A 17,375-nucleotide genomic window follows, 5' to 3' on the forward strand; every position below is an offset into this window, starting at 1 on the left:
GATCCAGCAGCACCAGTTTCTCTCATCGATGATCGAGTCTTACCATCATGATAAGAGGTAGAGCACGCTAGAAGCATGGGTGGTATCGCCATAAACATGGGCATAGGTTTCCCCATAGAATTGTAGGGTGTCAGTAGAATGATTCCCTTCCGGTTCCATTTCCGGATCCTCTCGGTGATGAAAAGGCAGAAGCGAGAGCAGGGACAAACATCGTAGCATATCCAGATCCAGTTCACCAAGTTTGAGTTGGCTCATCTCTAGTCTAACTAGCTGATAATAAATAGAAGTTGGTGGCAACATGGAATCTGAGGAGAACAAAACAAATAGAAAAAAGGCAGTTGAAGCTAAGTGCACCAGCAAAGGTAAGGTAATTGAGAGACGAGGCTTCTTGCTTAAGATAGAAATGGATTCAGGAGTTAGCCATTACAGAGGTAGCATTCATAGCCATTGATCCGAACCAATAGCTCCTCTTGTACTAGATTGGAGTGTCTTACCCTTACCAACTGCTTAGTAGATAGGGTCCTACGATGGTATGAACCCAACTCATGTACCCCTTTAAGTGGAGGAAAGCCACACCCTTCACAGTTTATGCACCACGAGTAAGGGATGAGTCGACATCAACAGCTAAGACTTAAAGTCTTGCCATTCTTTTTATAGATAGGGTTCAGATGAGACTAGCAGTGGTATAAACCATAAGCGAGAGTGTTTCATTCTCCTGAACCAGGTCGGTCAAAATAAAATATGTCTATCAAAGTGCTTCTCCAATTGCTCAGGACATCTCTTTCCAACCGAGGGACGGAACAAGATCATTTCATTCCATTTTTTGGAAAATAGTTAGGGATATTTCATTAGTTTTGATAAGATTGAAAGAGAGCATTACATCGAGGCATAAGAGGCTCTTGAATTGTTTAGGACAAAAGTAATCAAGGTTGACATCTCCATGCCTTACCGTGGGTTGATACCATTAATTGTTATGATTTTTTCATCATGAGGAAATTTTAGACATTTATGAATATAAGGGATTTCTTTCATGGAAGAGAGCCAAGGATGTCCCAACTTCACGGGAAATAGATCTGATGTAAGAATGATAGAAAAAATGACATCCAAGCACTTAGTACCAACCTCAACAGGAAGAGTAATAGAACCAATGGTAGGGAAAGAGAAACCATCATACACCTTAACCATTACAATAAATTTATCATATGTTACTTGATGCAATTGCAAAATATAAAGGTATTCTTTAGTGACCATATTCACCATACACATTGGACCAATGAGCACCCCTCGTGAGAATTTGTCTTTGATCTTTGTAGTGATATATAATGGGTCATTAGGTGCAACAATAGTCTCACTAGGATCAAAGGTAATGCATAGGTTCTTATGGGGTGTAGGTTTGTTAACAAGATTCACCACCTTATTAGACTCAACACCAATCTCATCGAGAGAAAATGCAAGAGGCTCAACTTCAACCACATTAGTAGAATGGGAAGGCAAAGTATTAGTTAAGATTTGGAGGTCTTGATTAGGAGGAGCTACATATTTTTTTCCTTTGTCATTCACACCATCTATGGATATGGTATTGTTATCAATAAAGTCTTGAATTTTACTCCTTAAAGTATAACACTTCTTAGTATCATGACTGGCTTGATGATAAAATTGGCAAAAGTCTTTGGGATCATTATAGGGTGGCAAAGGTTTGGAGGTATCAATGGGATTGATAGGAGGAAGTTTCAACATATTTTTATTTATCAATTTGTGTCATTATGCTATGTAAAGACTCAAAAAGAGGAGTAAATTATTTTTTAAAGTATTTGGATAAAGGGGCCACATCTGATGTCATGGCTACCACTTGAGTATTAATTTTTTCGTTGATCTTGATGTATCCCTTGTTTGGTTTAAAATTTTCAAAATATTGTTGAGCACTCTCATTCATATCAACTAGAGCCATTGAAGGAGATGATTTAAATTGACTCACTTGAAGTTGATAATTATGAAGCACTACACACAACTGTGTAAAAGAAGTAAACTCATAAAAGAGAAGCTTATCCCTAATTTATTTTTGTAAATTAGTAATAACAATTATTTAAAAATCATGATCAGGCATAGGATTAGCAATTTGAGAATACAATTTTTTATAACCCGTTGGTTAAGCAAGTGATCCAGATGATCCTGTCCCCCCTTTAGAATAGTAGGGCAGTTGGTTCTATCGATCCTGATCTCGATTCCGTTATTTATGATGCAGTAGATTCGGTTGAAGCAGTGGATCCAGCGGTAGATTTTGTTGAAGCAGCACCACCGCTAGCATCACCGGTAGAAGATTCAGTATAAATAGATCCACTATATTCTATTGGTTAAGTTGATCCTGTTGAGTCAGCCGTTTATGCCGTTGGCTCAGCAACAGTTGATCCAGCACCAATAGCGCCATCAGCAGAACTTTATTGCACCACCCCCCTTTAGAATACTAGGGCATAAGCACCACCAATAGCAGCGGTTTATGTTGCAGAGGTCAAGATGGAGTTAAAGCTTTTGTTACTTCGAATGTTCGTTCGAGCGATGCTTGTAAAGCCTCCCCTTCGTAGGCCTTCCTCCGGAAATATAGACAGAAAGAATGAATGTTTGCCTAGGTCGAGTCCCCATCCAGATGTATTGATTGGTTCGGAATAAGGGTGTAGAGGAGAGGTAACTCTATTTACTTCATACCATCTAGCCTCCAGGCAGGGGCAGCCCCCTTAGCTCGACGTTGAATGAATAGTGAGTTGGGGCGGGAATAAGATTGTTTGCCAAGGCATGTTAACGGCAGGCACGCACTGTCTCTCTTTCAGTTGGGAGGAATTAGGCAAATTGAGTTGATGTTGCAAAACAAACAGCTTTTGCCCATTAGAATAGTAGGGGCGAAAGCCGGATCGAACTGACCAATAACTCTACTTCCATTAGCATCTCCAATGATCGTTACCGGTAAGACTTAGGAGAGAATGGTATGCTGCCAGCCCGAGTTCCCAAATTGTCATGCTAGTTAGGAAGGATATGATCAGGGATAACTTTAAGAAACCACCCCCCGGTCAATTATGTAAAATCCTGGTGAATCAGACATTATTTTCGGGGGAAAATTTTCATATGGATGGCGAAATTTTTTTTCAAAATAGGACAAAAAATTATTTTGTATTGGCAATTTTTATTCTAGGGTACGAAAATTCCATAATTTTTTGGCGAATTATACCTTAATCTATGAGGAAAATATATATTGTAGGAGACGAATAATTTTTGTTAAAAGGAACAAATATATAAGTATGGGAAAAAAAATTTACTCCGAAGGAAAAATTATTTAAATGTATTGGTGATTCTTATCCACCGCTTGAAAATTATTGAATTTGTTTTGGCGAATATTTTGTTATTTATGGAAAAATATATAATTTATTGGCGATTTCATGAATTCATTGCCATTAATAGACAAGGCATGTCACATCACATCAGTATATCGCATTGAGTCCGGACTCTGCACGATGTATCAATAAGTGTGGCCTCTTTGACACGTGAAGGGTGACACATACCTAAAATCCATCAATGATTTTAAATCGTTCGATGATCGTAGATCAATGACTGAAGTTTTATTTCGGCCCAATTTTCTGAAGAGAACATAGCTCACCAGAAAGTGCCCGGAATGGAATTGGATTCAATAGACACGTATCAAATGTCACGAATCGTGATCGATAATTTCGATCATTTAATATATATCTATTCACTTACAGCAGTCCACTCCATCCCCACGACTTCCAATGTGGTACTTGCCAACTTAGTATTGGTTTATAGTTGTTTCCAATTTCGCACACTCGTGCATTTATGAGAAAGATTTGCAGAGATACGAAAGATTTAAAAAAATTTAAAGCAATTAATACAGTTAGAGAAGTAATTATTACAATCAAGAGCTTTATTTATATACGATCTCTACTTCTTTCATCTTCAATTAGCCTTTGCCATTTGGTAGATAAATCATTGGAGCTCACGGTATTTAAATTCTTCATCTAGTTTAGGTTTATAGGCTTAGGTTGTTTAATTTGTTAATCTGTTTTCTCAAGATGGACACTCCCATCCGCTTGAGAAGCATTTCTGCAAAGGACCAGAGGGCCTTTCTGGGCTCCGTTAAGGACCAAACCCTCCAATTAGTCTACAAGGAGGTCGGGTCGTTCACCAATGAGGTTGTGCGGATGGTGTTGGGCAGGGAGTTTCAGCGAAATGAAAATAGATACCATGTTAACACGGACATTACATCCCGTTTCTTAGCATCTCTTTTGGACCTCAGAGGAGACAAGGTGGATATGGTGATGTTGTTGAGGAAGGTTTTTAAGGAAGACTTCCTTGGAGATGACATTACTGTTGTTGTCCTTGCAGAAGTAGGGGTGGGGATCCCTTGGGCGAGTGAATTATCCAAGCTTTTCCTCCTACCCAAACAGTGTCAGTGGCCAAGAACCATTTCTCCTGAACCTAAATGTGGAGCACTTGACACGTCATAGGAAATGGGCGCGGATTGTCAAGGACTTCCTCCGGAAATGGTTGCTCCTAGATGACTTTCCAAACTACACATGGCTTGAAGAATTCTCTCAGGTTATGTTATCTGAAGAATTCTACATGGAAGGAGGGTCAGATTCTTAGGGCAAAGTTGTAAACGATCCACTACATGTGCCCTAGCCCCGCCCCCTTGGGCCCCTAGTAGTTTTTTTTTCCTATGTCCTTGAAACCTAACAGGCTTAGTGGCTCACTCAATTTGGCTTTCAAGTTTTTGAGGGAATCAAGTCTCAGACTTCAGACGTAAAAATTTTAAATTTCCAAAGCATAAATATTAATGATATTTTTTCAAATTCCAGTTTGTTTCAATTTGCCTCTTAGAGTCTTATGGATATAAAAATGCTTTCTATAATTCTATTTCATTTTTATTAATTAATTTTTTTCAAATGTTTTTTGTATATGAGCTACATTATTTCAATTATTTGTTAAACAATGGAAATAAATTTAATACTGTGATCTTTTTTATGTAATGCTTCTTCTTCTATATTTAATATATATAAAAAAAATTCAGTTTGTTCCATTAATTATTTGTACATTGATTATGGTTGATTATATTTTAATAATATATAGTTAAGATTTGAACTAAAACTCCAACTTACTTATATTAAACTAAATTTAATTATATTAAATTTACTTATTTTAATTATATTAAACTTACTTATTTTATTTATATTAAACTAAATTTATGTTGAAATTATATATATATTTTTAGTCTTTATTTATTTATTAAATTAAAATTTATATTACACTAAATTTATGTTGAACTTTTATATATATTTTTAAACTATTTTTTAAAATTATATATCATAAACATATTTTTAAAGAATTTTGTTAAACTTTAAATTAATATTTTAGATTTAATATTGAATGTTTTCTTTTTTATATTAAACTTTTACCTTTCAAATTGTATATCAATTTTTTTTTTTTTAATTTAGTTATTTGTTTTATTCTAGAAACTAAGTTTCATGTTTTATACTATTTTTGAATTTCAAATTTTTACAAATAATATTAACATTATATTTAATAGTTATCTCAAATTATTGCACATCTTTAAAATTTAAATGTCTCTTATTATGAGACCGACGACATCTGACAACACTCAACAGGTATCATCGTCTGTTGGATGAGCGAAGATCACCGACTTAGGGTGGATTTCAGCCCAAATGTGGGAAGTGAACACATTTGTGAGAAATTCGGCTGGAATTGAACATTTTAAATTTAATTAAATATAATTAAGTCTATAAAGCTCTTTTTCAAGCGGAAGTTTAAAATGATTAAATAGAGTTAAAAAACAGACCCGAAAAGTGACACAAGTATGGTGACGTGCCAGAAAAATGACAGAAGTCATGGGACCCACTACATCTGAAAATAGGTACCATCATCTGTTGGATGAACAAAGATCAACAACTTAGGGTGGATTTCGGCCCGAATGTGGGAAGTGAACACACTTGTGAGAACTTCACCCGGAATTGAATATTTTAAATTTAATTAAATATAATTAAGTCTATAAAGCTCTTTATCGGGTGGAAGTTTAAAATGATTAAATAGACTTAAAAAACTGACTCGAAAAGTGACACGAGTATGGTGACATGCCAAAAAAATGGCAGAAGTCTCAAGTCATGGGACCCACGACATCTAAAAATAGGTACCATCGTCTGTTGGATGAACAAAGATCAACGACTTAGGGTGGATTTCAGCCCGAATGTGGGAAGTGAACACATTTGTGAGAACTTCGCCCGGAATTGAACATTTTAAATTTAATTAAATATAATTAATTCTATAAGTATAAAGCTCTTTTTGGGCTGGAAGTTTAAAATGATTAAACAGACTTAAAAAACAAACCTGAAAAGTGACACGAGTATGGTGACGTGCCCAAAAACTAGCAGAAGTCATGGGACCCATGACAACTGACAATAGGTACCATCATCCGTTGGATGAGCAAAGATCAACGGCTTAGGGTGGATTTCGGCCCGAATGTGGGAAGTGAACACATTTGTGAGGACTTCACCCGGAATTCAAACATTTTAAATTTAATTAAATATAATTAAGTATATAAAGCTCTTTTTCAGGCGAAAGTTTAAAATTATTAAACAATCTTAAAAAACATACCCGTAAAGTCACACGAGTATGGTGATGTGCCCGAAAAATGGCAGAAGTCATGGGACCCACAACATCTGACAAAAGGTACCTTGGCCTCTCGTCCGTTGGATGAGCAATGATCAATGACTTAGGGTGGATTTTGACCCGAATGTGGGAAGTGAACACATTTGTGAGAACTTCGCCCGAAATTGAACATTTTACATTTAATGTCCTCAGAATTTATATTTGAAGTAATGAATGTTTTTTCCTTCGGCATCGAAAAGTTATTAATAATAATTAATAAAATTACAACATGATTCTTAATATCCTCGAAATTTATACTGAAGTAATGAATGTTTTGTCCTTCGGCATCGAAAAGTTATTAATAATAATTAATAAAATTACAACATAATTCTTAATATCCTCAGAATTTATACTGAAGTAATGAATGTTTTGTCCTTCAACATCGAATAGTTATTAATAGTAATTAATAAAATTACAACATGATTCTAGATATTTTGCCCTTTAGGTATTACTTTTCTACTTTTCAAAGTTTTCAAAATAAGATACTTGTAAATCATAATCGTATTTAATTTCATGGACAAACCTGCAAATCGAGGGAGATTCAGAAACAGCTACTAGATTGAGGAGTACAAGTTGCAACAAAGACTGCCTGCACCAATCTAGTGAAATAGAAGTTCCGGGTAAAATTTAGAACACCTACATCCCGCCTTTTTTGCTTTTTTTAATCCCGTGGTCCAATTTGAGGGTTAGCATTTTTAGGTTTTTATCTAGCATTATTTTGAATTATTAACAATAACAACGATGGGGAAAACGGGAAGTATTAGTTCAACAGGAAGCCAAGTGAAAAACAAAATGTACCTAACTAAACTCATTAAAACATCAAGTTTCATTGATGAATAACATGATATTTATGACCCTGCTATCCATGGTGAAAAGTGTATCATAGATATTAGATATGCATTATCTAGTAAGGCGGCAGATCCATGCAGGGCAAAATTTACTGTTTTCAACCCAATGTTAAAACAAAGAACATATAAAATTGCATCGTGGAATGCTGGATTGGGAAGCATGGTGTTACCTAAAGTATTCCCTTGCCCTGATTTTGTCATGGTCTGCGCCGAAAATTATGATGAAGATAAAAAAGCAATTGTCAATTAAAATACAAAAGAGGAAATTCTATCAATAAATGAGGGAGAATTTGCTCGTTTGTTGAACCTAGGATTTGAAGCCCAAAACTCAAACGTCCAAATTGACCTTGAAAAGCTGGCAGTGAATTATGAGAGACTCGATCCAAGTCGCAGAGATTCATTTATCAAAGCTTTAATAAAGAGTGGTACTGGTATAGTGTTGGATCAGAATCATAAGCCTCCTTATGATTCTAACATTTTTGTTCCATGGATTGGGGATACTATTTCCTTGTTGTCGTTTTGCTTGGGATTGGAAAATGATAGGGAAGTGGGTGCAAGCCTTCTTGAAATGATTTATAATATCCATTGTGTAGGTTAGCTAGTAAGATATAATTTTATTGAGCACATTGTTCAATCCATGCAAAAACAATTACTAATGATCAAAAAAGGTTCCTGTAGGACATTTAGGTTCTCATCCTACTTGTGCTATCTCCTTCTATCCAAGTATCATGCAATATTCGAGACCAACAAGCTTCAAATTGTGAACTATAAGATTGATGAGAAGACTATGAAGAGAACAGAGTGTCCAATATATGAATGAACACCAAAGATAAGGTTGCATGATAACATAAAGAACTACAACCATTTTGTAGACTTCTTTTTGGCACCAATGTATAATGAAATTACAAGCACTCCAATGCCTAGGTTGCCTGTGTCTTGTAGAGATTGCATTCAACTCGGAAGTCAAATAGAATTGGCTGACTGGTTCTTCATGGAAGAATTCACTATGTTAAGGTGTTATGGATCGGCAGTAAAACCATATAGACTTCCAATACATGTGACATAGAGGGTATTTGCATTAGAGTATGTACGGAAATTGGAGAGCACAGATAGGCACTTCCATGGTCAGCAAAAAGAGAGCATATTTCCTTCCTTGCCTTTCTCATGTGGAGGGTTTACATTTGAGAGAAAAGCATTCAATGTGGCACATGATTTTTTGATAGTTTTTAACTTTGGTGATGAGGGTCTCTGCCAGTATGATCCAATTGGTGTAGTTCAAGAAAGACTTAAGAAAAATGGGAACTCTTTAGTGTTATGTCAACATGAAAGTAAACCATTGATAGAAAATCTTAGAAACATGGACTCTTGGGATGAGGTTAAAAAAGAGATGGAGAAAATTGCAGCTGACAATAACATTTCAACAGAAGAAATGTCATCATAAATTATGGCATTGCACACACAGAGGACAACAAAGGAGGACCAGGGCATCCAAAATAGGAGGTCCTACAATTTCTACCTAAAATTTGCTAATCCATCTAAGAAATCTATTCCCCAATCAATTCTGCAAGAATGTAAAGAGATTTTTTGGACTCAAACCAAAATAAATGATTTTTGGACTATGAGGAAGAATCTTGGTGAACCAAAGACAACTATAGAATTTGAGACCATCGACAAGGATGGAGAGTTTAAAAAATTATGGAATATGGAACATCCCACAACATATGACAGGAGTGAAGATGATGATGAGTATGAGGTTGAGCCCCCTCCAACAACTACTATAGTCCCTAAAATATTAGGTGGAGTCAATGAGTCCATGAAAGAAAAATATAGCAAAGGGGCAAGCATTGTGGAAAAAATGGGTTTTGAAGGTGGTGGTCTAGGTGCCAGAGGAGAGGGAATTTGGTATCCACTTCAAGTACAACTTCCATCAAAGTCAAAATCAAAAGCTCTTGTTAAACTAGTCATTGGACTTGATTCCTCAAATTCGTCACGAATAGGAACTACTCATTACCCTGAGGCTCCACCTGCATTTGTTTCAGGTTCAAATCCACAACCACCACCACATCATGGTATTCCCATTGGTGGTGAATCAAGTGCCACTGCCACAGGTGGGAAATCTGGGGATAGTATTCCCATTATTGTTCAGTCAAGTGACACTGTGATTGGTGGGGTTGGCATGGGTACTACTAGTACTACTGATACTAGTTGTCTTGTTGTTGGACAAGGGTTACAAAAAAATATCTCTTGCAAGAGGCTATTAGTGGTAGATACTAATACTATTAAGAATCCTATATCAAGTGCCATAGACACTACAAAGCAATCATTTGCAGCTTCGGATCACACACCTAAAAAGATTATGAAAACTACACATGAAAGTGTCAGTGGGAGTGGGACAAGATTAGGAACTTCTGTTGGTAATCCTAGTCAAGCATTAGTTAAAACCATGGGAATAAGTGGAACTAGAGCCTCTAGTATTCCTATGTCACCTTTCAAACATTCAATTGCTTCAGCAAGCCCAAATTTTCAATTTCGTGATTACTATGAAAAATATGAACACACAACAAAAGGAAAAAAAGAAAAAAAGAAAGCATTTCATAGGGTTTCCCTGACTGAAGTTTTAAACGAACAACCTGCAAGGAACAAGGTATTTCTAACATATGACCCACACAAAGATATGATGGAGTTCCTGGTTGCTATGCCCCCGACCCCAACTAAAGATAAAAATCCACCACACAGTCAGATAGATCCCTCTGAATTTCAAGTTAGCACCCTCCAAATGGATTTTTCCAAAGTACATAATATGGACAAAATTAGTGTGTCAAAAAGGACTAACGAAGTGGTCTACACTTCACTGCTAAAGGTGGAGAGAGAAAAAAATAAACTGGAGAAACAAATAGAAAAATTATAGGTAGACCTGGAAAACGAAAAAATCAAGGAGGAAAGCAACAGATAGCAAGTGCAATGATTTACAGAAAAGGATAAAAAATTTGGACTCTACAGTAGAAATTGCAGAGCAGGAGAAGATAGATGCGGAATTGAATGACTTAAAATAAAAACTGGCTAAAAGCAGTAAAAAAATTGATGAGGAAAGAGGCAGTTTTAAAAAATTATACAAAAGTTATGAGTCTGTTGCTGCCGAAATGAGAAAATTATAGGACCTATTGTATCATGGGAAGGAAAAAGAAAAACATTTGCAAGAGGAAGTAGAGGAAGAAAGAAAAAAATGTGCACAAATGAAAGAAGACTTGCACAATACAAATGATAAAATAAAAGCTTTGGAGGATAGATTGAAAGATAATATGAAAAATACAACGAAGTATATACAAGAAAACATTTGGCGGCAAAAAATGCAGAGGAGTGACAAGTTGTGTGAATGGTTTGAATTGAATGAAAGTCTAAGAGTAATTTATATGAAAATCAAAGGGCACTTTGAGAAGAGCATACATGTTTATTCAAAAGAAGATATGGCAAAAAAGATTCTGCAAGTAGTCTACAGTTCCAGTGACAGCTACTTGGCATCCAAGGGAATTAAGAGCCGCATTGATGCCATAGTTAAGACATCATCTATCGTTCAAAAATTCCAGAAGCTAAGGGAAACATCAAAAGTTATAGAAAATTGTGGAAAAAAGATATTGAAGCTACAAGAAAAGAAAAATAATTTGATTAAACTTGGTTTGCCTAAGACCATTGACCCATCAAATAAATTCATTGGAAAAGAAGCTTACAAAAAAAGCACGGAGATAAAAATGAAGTCTGATTTAGACTTGCTTCCTAAGGACACAACTCCCCAAAGCTTTATGGAATTCATCCAACCATTTACAACTCTAAATTCGTTATTAGATGAAACAGTGATGTCAAGTCAATCTTCTAAATATGGAATGTTGACGAAGTTGCAGTTGACTTTCCATAGTTTACAAAATATTGACTTTCCATCAGACGAAGAGTGGAGCACCCTACAAAAACTGGCACAGAAATCTTAAGAATCATAGTATGTATTGCACAATTTTCTTCTTTTACTCTTAATTTCAAGGTTTTATATTTTTTCTATTTGCTACTTTGTTAATCCAGCCAATGAATCTATGATGCACAGTGAAAAACTTCAGCCACTAAATTTGTATTCTCAAATTCTCCCTTGCTTTAACATTTATGCGTTTCTCTATTTCTGATTACTAGGTTTTAGGCACTGCTATTATCTATGTTTAATTTGTCATGTCATGAATTAATATTTAATTTTGAACTCTATTTTTTGAATAGGAGACATTAGACATGTAGCAGATGTTAAATTGCTAATATGGCCTATGATGGTCATATAAATATGTGTTGAGTTTGTGATTTTGATGTTTAGTCTTCACATGTTGCAAAGTTGCAATTCGACCTGAAGTTGTTGTTGCTCCCTTGTTTCTATAAAAGGGAATTTAGGGTCATTTGCAAAGGGTTCTGAAACTTTGTATTCACTTTTGCATGGACATTGGAGAATCACATAGGAGTTGTTGTTTCTCTCTTGTTTCTATAAAAGGGAATTCAGGGTCATTTGCAAAGGGTTTTGAAACATTGTATTCACTTTTTCAATTTGCATGGAGAATCACACAGATTGGTGTATTACTATTGAATGAATTGTATCATATGGCTATATTTTAAAAGAATTAATGAAAATCTAAGTTCTCGACATGTGTATTACTATTGAATGAATTGTATCATATGGTTCTGAAATGTATCACATAGATTTGAGACTCAAACATGTATAAATAAACAATAAACATCTCTGTATCAATAAACACATTATGGTCTTTTTTTTTATCATGCTATTTTAAATTTGGAAATAGAAAGTTGAAAAATACAATTACAAATCAATATTAAATTCTAATTTCAAAAAGTAATATGCTTTTGTAATATGAATGATGAGATACAGTAATAAGATTAATAAATACCAATCTCTTACAGTTGCCATTCATCCTCATCAAATTCAAAGCTTTCTTGATTCTTGTCTATGGTTTCTTCACTCTGAGTCTGCATACCTTCATTGAACAAGATGATTGCTCTTGAAGATGAGTTTCATCTAATATTCCATTTATAGTTACTCCATTCATTTCTCTGGATATGCAAAATTGTTTTATCAAAATCAGTAACTTACTTCAAAAATCAAATGTAATGTTGAGGCTCCAATAATGAGGAAACACAATAGATATGGCTTTGAGAATGTTGTCAGGAGGGAATCTTCTTCTAATTTGTGAGGAAAGATCATATGCAATTTTCTTCACAAAAGTAGTTACAGTTTCAACAATCTTGTCGAAATCTTCCCTTGTAACTCTTGCTAGTTGCTTCTCGAGGCACTTTCTTGGTTCCTTGGGGTCAACCCTGGCATAGAAGTGCATTGGTATCTCAACTCCCCATACATTAGCACATACCTCCTCGTCTGCACCAATTTGTAAAAAGTTATTAGGATTGTTCAAATTTGTGAGTGTTCACCACTTAACAATTTTTTTATCAGATAGTGTTGGTTGATTTCGATAGAGATTGTCAAGGGTCATGCATGTCATCTTACGCAGCGTAGCATATTCTGCAATATACAGAGCCCTTTTTTGGGCAACCTTCATAATATTCATCATTTCCTCTAGCATGGGCAGAAGATCTGCTAAAGTTAAGAGTGTCTCTAAATTATTTAACCTCCGAAGAAGGCCAGGAAATTTTGGTTGATCTGATTCATCGCGAGTTGTGTGAAATAGTCCAATCAAGGATGGATATTTTGAAAACACTCGATGCACTGGACCATCCAAAGAGATCCATCTGGTATCATTATCCTTGATAAGCTTATTTCCATCAGTTATTCCATTAGCAAAGTGTTGAAATTCTATAAATCACTTGGGAATTCAACAGAAGTGTGAGTAGAGCTCTCCAATTAAAATTTCAAATTTTTTAACCAAAGAAAACTTGCTCACAATTCCAAAAGCTAGATTCATTCTGTGAGCCATGCAGTGAATTGCAGTAATGTATGGTGCAAATGAAGTTTCAATCTTTGTACAAAGATTGTTCCTGTGACCTTGCATTACTGAAGCTCCATCTACTCAAACACAAACCAATTTTTTGGCCACCATCATGTCATCCATACCTCCATATTCAATTAAACTTCTCTTTACTAGTTGAAATAAATTTTCCGCTATCACACTCTCCTTCATTTTAGCAACAGATAGTAGATGAAGTTGGCGGGTATGATTCTCTATAGTATAAACATGCATGCATACCCATGAAGTATTGTCTACTGCTATAACTTCATCTAAATAAAATGCAATAAAGTTTTACTCTCTTATTTTTTCCTTTACATCTTCATTTTCAACCTCAGCAAGAAAACTTGCCCATTCTTATCCACTATTTACTGACCAGTGTCTATTAGGATAGTTAGGAACTTTCAAAAAATGTAATAAACCACTAACTAATGGGAAATCTGTCATAACACGCCCTCTGTTCAAAATATAAAAAACAATGCTTAACTGAACAACTTTTCCCAATTGTTCTATTTGCATTGCTTTTCCAAAACTAGCTTCAATAGAACCTTTAACTTCAGCAGGATTCGTCTACATTTTCTCATGAAAATAATACTCTTCGGCATTCCTCACATGCTTACATTCCTCCTTTGTTTTTCATCTTATCACTGATTTTTCAACCCCGTCTATCATTTGTTTTTCATAAACTTTACCCATATGCTTTTCTATGGTGTCAAATTTTAGCTGCAACCTAATTTCCTTGTTATGTTTCCAAGTGCAAATCTTACACCTGCATTCTATTGGAGGCCCACCTTCAATTGGATTCTCCACTGGTTCAATGAATGGATACTTTGATGCCCAATTAATTTGAAAATTTCTCACTGACATATCCCACTCCCGATCCTTTTTTGATTGCGGTTCACCCTTTTTTGATATGGCTTTTCTTTTCCCCTTCCGTGCATTATCATCAATGGCATTATCACCCAAGTCGATTATATCATTTTGGATAACTTGGGCATCTACCAGATAATCTTCTTCAAGATCATCTTGATCTGGGATATCAGGTTCGCCGCCATCTTCAACATGCAGTGTAGGTGGCAAATTTTGTACTTGTACTTGTGATGATGTACCTTCCTGATTTTCACCACAATCTTTTCCAATGCCAAAGTATGAAGACAACGTTCTCCTTTTTGTTGGCCTCTCATGGCCTTCCCCACATTTAGGTTTCCTACCCCTCTTCCTGTTCGACATCTCCAACGAAATAAAGGTTGCCAAAAATATCAATTTGTTGAAGAAGCAATAATAGAGTATAATGTATAATATATGTTTCATTGGCCCTACAACCTACAATCTACATTTCTGGGGTCTGAATGTCCCCCCTGAGTCCTAACTACTTGGCAGTGATGGGTCGTCACTGAATAAAAATGAACTCAACAATGCAAACATATATAGATAAATTTAGAATAATATTACAACACTTGAAAAATATGATCGCTCACCTTTAGGTCACTAGCAGTCGCCAATGCAGTCAACAACAATGATTTCCCTTGGTCTGAAACTTCACTATTGATCATAATTTAGAGCCTAGAACCCACCACATTGTGTTGAGATAGATCTGATCTTTGCATGTATTTATACAAAATCCTTATATGGCGAATTCTGTGGGAATTTTATATGGTATACAAATATTTGGTGAATCTCACATAACTATAACACGACTTATGTAATTTTCGAGGCGATTATAGGTCGTCCAAATATGACATGTAATTTTTGAGGTGATTATAGGTCCTCCAAATAATTGGTGAATACAATATAGTTGGCGAAAGTTGGGGTGAATGGAGACACGCGTCGGCAAGATGTCGGGCGAATTGGGTCCTCCTGGCTAACAAATCTTCACATGCCTATAGGCAAATTTATGGTCATCTATTAAGGCAACCTCGAAGAGTGTAGGAAAAAAAATTAAATTTGCCGCGTGTCCACCATATATTGTATTGACGAATTTGATGGAAATTGACAGCTATCAGGCCGCAAATTTGACGGAAATTGATAATGTTCTGGCGACATGGCCACCCCCAGTCGGTACAAAATATTCGCCATTTCCAGGGTCGCTGACGTGAAAAATTCACCATTGATGAATATTAGCCACTAAAGTAATCTCTGAGGTAAACTCACCTTTACATTGGGGTCAAATAGATCTAGAAGTTTGTTCCCGAAGTGTCCTCTAAAAGAGTTTTGCAAGATAATGATAGGGAAACAGAAAAAATCAACTATACCCAATATGTGATAGGGTTCAGATAGTCACACTAAGCCTATTACACATTGGATAGTTGTGAAATATCTTCTTAATTTGATAGTAACATTCTTATACATGCATCTAAATATAAAAAATACATGTATATTCCTATGGATGGGTTTTATTTGACTTAACCATATAGATGTATGTTCTTACACTTTAAATAGTTACAATAGAGGTTTTAATAATGAAAACATGGTTGAGAATATTCCTAGACTGTTACAATGAAAATGTATATAATCATATACCATTCAAGACTCATGCCTACTTTGATTTGGAAAAAGTCACAACTTGCAAGGAGGAAAAGAGGACACATACAAATAAAATTTGAAAAATAAACTTGCATATAGAAATCATTAATAAGGCTTTATGGAGTTCAACAGTCTTAATATTCTACTTTTTAGCTATAATAACCCACATGAAATCACTGAGATACCATTACAAAGACTTGGTAGTGCTTTAATATAGTGTCATTTTTTTTAACTCTCAAAACTTTCATACTAGTAAATATGGCAAGAGAAAACCAATAGCTAGGTTTAAATGTTTCCTCGAATCATTATAGTTTATGATTGGATATAGTTAGATACAAACACACCTCCCATTGAAACCCTTCAAGTGATTATATCACTTGCAAACTAGACTTTCAAAGATTGAAACCACAAATTGATCAAAGATGTTTGTATTCAAGAAAGAAGAAGAATGACAAACCCTTTTCTATATCTTTCAATATTATATTTTTTACCATTCTTTTTTAGATACTTTGATAAGTTATACAGAGTAGCCCTTTTTTTATCACCAATCAACTCATTAAATTATTCACTTGAGATTCAACTAGAGAAGAATCAGACCTTGGATAAAGTGTAGGATGAAGTATAACAATTGAAACATTCATCTTTATCTCAAAGAGTATCCTTAAAAAAACCCTTATTGGCATGCTCATCTATTTTCTATATATTTATTATCCCTCTATTATTTGTCTAAGTCTCCCTTCCTCTCTATTAAGGATGACCATTAAATGTCCATTCTTCTTGTCTTAGTCTACTCTTTGATCTCTATTGAATTATTATTGTCACCTTTTTGTATTGGTTTTCTAGATTTGGTCTTGCATTACTCCTATATTTCATCCCATGTTTGTTTAGTTCCTTCAATAGTCACATATTTTTATTATTTTCTAAACTTTTTCCCCCTTTTCATTTTTCATCCCCTTAGCACTAATCCATATTTTCATTATTTTCTAAACTTTTTCCCCCTTTTTATTTTTCATCCCCTTAGTGCTAATCCCCTCTCATAGGCTAGATGTCAAGAAGACATAATTTTTGTTAGTTTTTCTTCATTTCATATTTTCTTTATGATCTGATACTTATTATAATTCACATGAAGGGGACATAGCGAAAAACAAATCTCATCTGTTAATATGTTATTCTTCAACCAAAAACCAAAACAAATGAACTATATTCCTTCACATACATATCAAAAGAAATTAAACAAATGAAAGAGGAGTAAGAAGACTCTCTAAGATTCTCCCATTGTGCA

The 17,375-nt window shown here is 35.0% G+C and overlaps 1 protein-coding gene across 1 annotated transcript in view; it reads left to right on the forward strand.

Moving 5' to 3' along the window:
• Nucleotides 1-298: 298 nt before the first annotated feature.
• The window catches only part of LOC131859574 (uncharacterized), a 37,000-nt gene continuing 19,923 nt past the window's right edge, over nucleotides 299-17,375 (forward strand). Inside the window, exon 1 of the mRNA XM_059213494.1 lies at nucleotides 299-367. Within this exon, the coding sequence (XP_059069477.1) occupies nucleotides 299-367 (69 nt within the window). The remainder of the gene's footprint in view (nucleotides 368-17,375) is intronic.

Source organism: Cryptomeria japonica, chromosome 2 (genome assembly GCF_030272615.1).
Source record: "Cryptomeria japonica chromosome 2, Sugi_1.0, whole genome shotgun sequence".
Taxonomy (NCBI): domain Eukaryota; kingdom Viridiplantae; phylum Streptophyta; class Pinopsida; order Cupressales; family Cupressaceae; genus Cryptomeria; species Cryptomeria japonica.